The sequence below is a fragment of the Danio aesculapii genome, chromosome 6 (assembly GCF_903798145.1).
Source record: "Danio aesculapii chromosome 6, fDanAes4.1, whole genome shotgun sequence".
NCBI classification, from domain to species: domain Eukaryota; kingdom Metazoa; phylum Chordata; class Actinopteri; order Cypriniformes; family Danionidae; genus Danio; species Danio aesculapii.
This window is the reverse complement of record NC_079440.1, coordinates 52,677,111-52,681,698: the sequence shown is the minus strand read 5'-3', so window position 1 is coordinate 52,681,698 and position 4,588 is coordinate 52,677,111. Positions and strand designations below refer to the sequence as shown.

Below are 4,588 nucleotides of genomic sequence, written 5' to 3'. Positions count from 1 at the left end.
AGTGACTTTACTGGCAATTGTTCTTCTCAATATCTTTCTTTTTTTGTAAAACTACAAGAAAGAGGGGGAAAGTATGTATATATTCACATTTACTTTAACATGTTCAATTCAACCAGCAGTAAAATTTTACTAATGTACATTTTTTTATACAAATAGTAATACGTATATGAGGAAAATCAATTAAACAAGATCCTTTGAATTTAATATTAGCAAAATTATTATATTTGTTACACCACCAGCATAACGTGTAAGTGAATAAGATTTTTTTTTTAAAGCTATGTAAAGACACTTTTTGTTGGGTTAGTGGAGGGCCATATGAATCTGCCATTATATGTCTTTGAAAACAGGTGATAGGCAAAGGGGTCATAAAAGAGCATGAGGGAGGACTTGGGGATACAATGAGAAACATCGGTGTCAGAAAAACATGAAATGTATACAACATATGTTGAAACTGTCATATATGTTTGAAAAGACATACTGTATGGGAGAGAAGTGTCCAGTGTGGACGTTTGAAAACATAAACACTAACCATGATTGCCAAATTTCAACTATATAGGATAAAACAATGGTGGATACATCAGATCTGTGCATTATAAAGCCAAAAAGAAGAGGGGACTTTAAATTGGGGTCGTAAAGAAGTAGGAGCTGGGAGTGGCCTGTTGAACCAGAAACCAGTTGGGAAAACAAAAAGGTGGGAGGAAGCAAGGATAAAGAGTATGGCAAATTTGAAGGACATCTGATTGTCCTGGGGAGAGACAAGAGATGGGTCTGCTTCTGGACATCTTTGCTTTTTTGGAAAATATTCCAATAAGTGAAGTTTCATAAACTAATTTTGAGAGGAGCACGTGATATGATTGAGCACGGCTGGCTGCTCATCTGTAATCAGTAATAATCCAATCAGAATGATCCTAGTTTACAATAAATGGATCATTTTTTACTTACTGCTCCATCTTCGGTTTTTTGGAAGAATCCCCCCTTCCACCCCATCTCCTCCTTTTCCTTCCTTTTTAGGGGAGCTCTCGAGACCTGCCTGATCTCGGATTCCCTTAAATGCTTATTGACTGGGTGGGAGCCTTGGGCTCAAGTATCTCAGAGCTCAGGGTTCTCTCCCGGGACAGCAAGCCAAACCTGCTGAGCATATCTAAGTGGGAACTCTTAAAAGTATATTCTTCTGATATTCATAACCTCCAGGCAAAGTTTGATTAATTAATGGAACAGCCGGAAACCACAACATAAGCCATGAAGAAGTGTTTGTACAACAAAACACAGGTAATATAAAACTGATTATAATCAAATGATCCTTGAATATTTAAAAAAAAAAATTGAGATTTAGTAAAAATAGAGCACTTACAGATAAGTATTTTAACATTTAAATCAGCCCCAGACATAATCTGCATGTGACTCTAGACCGCACACTGAGAGAAACCGAAAGTAAGTATGTAGTGTGGTATTTTAAATGTTCAGTAGGTGGCTGGTCAAAACAACAAGTGGCTACATGTGGCTGCACAACAATGAAAGTGATTAAAATATATATGTTTTTGAAGTCAGGAGGAAAGGGGATGCGTAAATGGCCCGCGGGCCGGCAGTTTGAGACCCCTGGGCTTGAGAAACCAATATTTGGTGGAATAAATCATATTTTCAATCATAGCAAATGAAAATATTTGTTATTTTCACCAATTGTAATTTCTGGTGGGGAAAGTGCTCTAAATAACAGTGTTTTATTAGGATGTTTTTTATTAAATAAAACAGATGCCAATTTTTCTCAAACACATAATAAAACTATATTTTTTCCCATAGCTGTATATTATAAAGCCATTGGTCAAAACTCTGTGATCTTGTTTGTTTTCCTCTCAGATTGGAGTTCACAATTAATCCAAGATGTCCCTGAAAGTCCAGACAAGCAACATCACCAACAAAAATGACCCCAAATCTATCAACTCTCGTGTGTTTATCGGCAACCTGAACACAGCGGTGGTGAAGAAGAGCGACGTCGAGACCATCTTCTCCAAATACGGCCGCGTGTTGGGCTGCTCGGTCCACAAAGGCTATGCTTTCGTTCAGTATGCTAATGAGAGACACGCTCGCGGAGCCGTCATTGGAGAAAATGGACGCGTGCTTGCTGGACAAACCCTCGGTGAGTAAACTCCACTGATGTGCTATGTGTTTAGTGGTGAAGTGCACAAAGCACTTGAGAAACAGCACAGATAATAGTACAGATACGATAAATATTGAGAATTGGTAGAAAATAAAGATTTTGCTGAGTCTTTTGATTTAAACCATAAAGTCTGTGTGAACTGGAAGTTGCTGAGACTTTTATTATATTATGTTTATGTATTTCCACCTAAAACTGAATATTGACTCGGGGGTGGGCTTACTTGTTGGCACATCATTTCCTTGTAGCAAACTAACAGTAAGAGGAGCTGAAATATCAAACTGGCGTTAAGAGGTCGACACTCCCAATAGGTCATTTGAATCAGTGAGTCTTTAACTGCAGACTCCCTGAACTGATCATTTGAATCAGTGAATCGTTAACTGCATACTCCCTGAACTCATCATTTGAATCAGTGAATCGTTAACTGCATACTCTCTGAACTGATCATCTGAATCAGTGAGTCTTTAACTGCATACTCTCTGAACTGATCATTTGAATCAGTGAGTCTTTAACTGTAGGCTCTCTGAACTGATCATTTGAATCAGTGAGTCGTTAAATGCAGATTCTCTGAATAAATGATATAAATCAGTGGGTCATTAACTGCAGACTCTCTGAACTGATCTATTGAATCAGTGAGTCATTAACTGCAGACTCACTCTGAGTGGATCATTTTAGTCAGTTAATCATTAACTGCAGACTCTCTGAATGAATCATTTTAGTCAGTTAATCATTAACTGCAGACTCTCTCTGAATGAATCATTTTAGTCAGTGAATCATTAACTACAGACTCTCTCTGAATGAATCATTTCAGTCAGTGAATCGTTACTGCAGACTCTCTCTGAATTGATCATTTTAGTCAGTGAATCATTAACTGCAGACTCTCTCTGAATGAATCATTTCAGTCAGTGAATCGTTACTGCAGACTCTGTCTGAATTGATCATTTTAGTCAGTGAATCATTAACTGCAGACTCTCTCTGAATGAATCATTTCAGTCAGTGAATCGTTACTGCAGACTCTCTCTGAATTGATCATTTTAGTCAGTGAATCATTAACTGCAGACTCTCTCTGAATGAATCATTTCAGTCAGTGAATCGTCACTGCAGACTCTCTCTGGATTGATCATTTCAGTCAGTGAATCGTCACTGCAGACTCTCTCTGAGTTGATCATTTTAGTCAGTGAATCATTAACTGCAGACTCACTCTGGATGAATCATTTGAATCAGTGAATTGTTAACTGCAGACTAACTCTGGATGAATCATTTGAATCAGTGAATTGTTAACTGCAGACTCTTTCTGAACAGATCACTTGAATCAATACAATTTATCTAGGAAGAATCAAACACCACTATCACACTTATAAGTTGATGATAATTTCTCCAGAAACAGCTACGCCACATGTTTGAAATTGAGTAAAAAGTACAATATTGTGTTCAGAATGTAGAGAAATAAAAGTTTCCAACAGATGCTTGTAAAACTATACAGAACATACAGTAGTGAAGTGAAAAGTCTTAGTTACTGCTCGTTGTTGGACATATTCAATGTGTGTGACTTTTCACCAAGGTCAGAAAGTGCACGACTCTTGCTGTAGGAGTAAACTGACTCTTGCAGCCCTGTGGATTGTTTGGTTAGTATGCACTATGACTGCTGCCAAGAGCAAACCTCATGACACTGAAGCGGTTAAGATTAATATCTATTGATGACAGTGTCCTGTGGCCACCATCACTGCCGAGGGTCAAAGCGAGGTCAGTCTAGTGCACTGCAAGTTGATCAACAGTATATGATGGCCAATATGGCACCAGCGCTGTTCTCCACTCTTCAGGGTTTCTGACCTCAGTCCATTCCAAGTTCGTGTTTTCCATGTATTTGCTTGTGCTGATTATTTTGCAATCGAACTAGGGCACTTACTAGAGGGAATTTTGCTAGGAATCATGCACTGTGGTAGGAGTTCAGTTCAGTGTGGATGTGTTTGGAATGGAATAATGGTGTACTGATTACTGGATACTGCATGCTGTTATTTATATACAGTGGAGAAGTATGCAACATTTTAAACAGTTATGTTGCAGGAATATTAAAGATTCTTAAAGCAAATTTGTGACATAATAATAATAATAATAATAATAATAATAATAATAATAATAATAATAGTACAATCATTTAAATGTAATGTAATATATATATATATATATGTGTGTGTGTGTGTGCGTATGCGTGTGCGTGTGCGTGTGTGTGTGTGTAACTAATCATAATCAGTCAATGTATAAGATATAAGTAAGCATTTCATATAATAAAAATAACCATAATAAAATACAGTTCAATATGTTGAGTGATGAATTAATTCATGCTTATTAACATAATATAAATATCATAATATAAATTATGAAACTATTTGTTTATCATGTTTGTTTATTAGGTACTAATACATTATTAAAAATTTA

The 4,588-nt window shown here is 36.7% G+C and overlaps 1 protein-coding gene across 3 annotated transcripts in view; it reads left to right on the top strand.

Moving 5' to 3' along the window:
• Nucleotides 1-1,858: 1,858 nt before the first annotated feature.
• Nucleotides 1,859-4,588, top strand: part of raly (RALY heterogeneous nuclear ribonucleoprotein) — a 35,724-nt gene continuing 32,994 nt past the window's right edge. For all 3 annotated transcript variants that reach the window (XM_056459160.1, XM_056459159.1, XM_056459158.1), the window contains exon 1: nt 1,859-2,134. In XM_056459160.1, the coding sequence (XP_056315135.1) occupies nt 1,879-2,134 (256 nt within the window). In that variant the 5' untranslated portion in view covers nt 1,859-1,878. The remainder of the gene's footprint in view (nt 2,135-4,588) is intronic.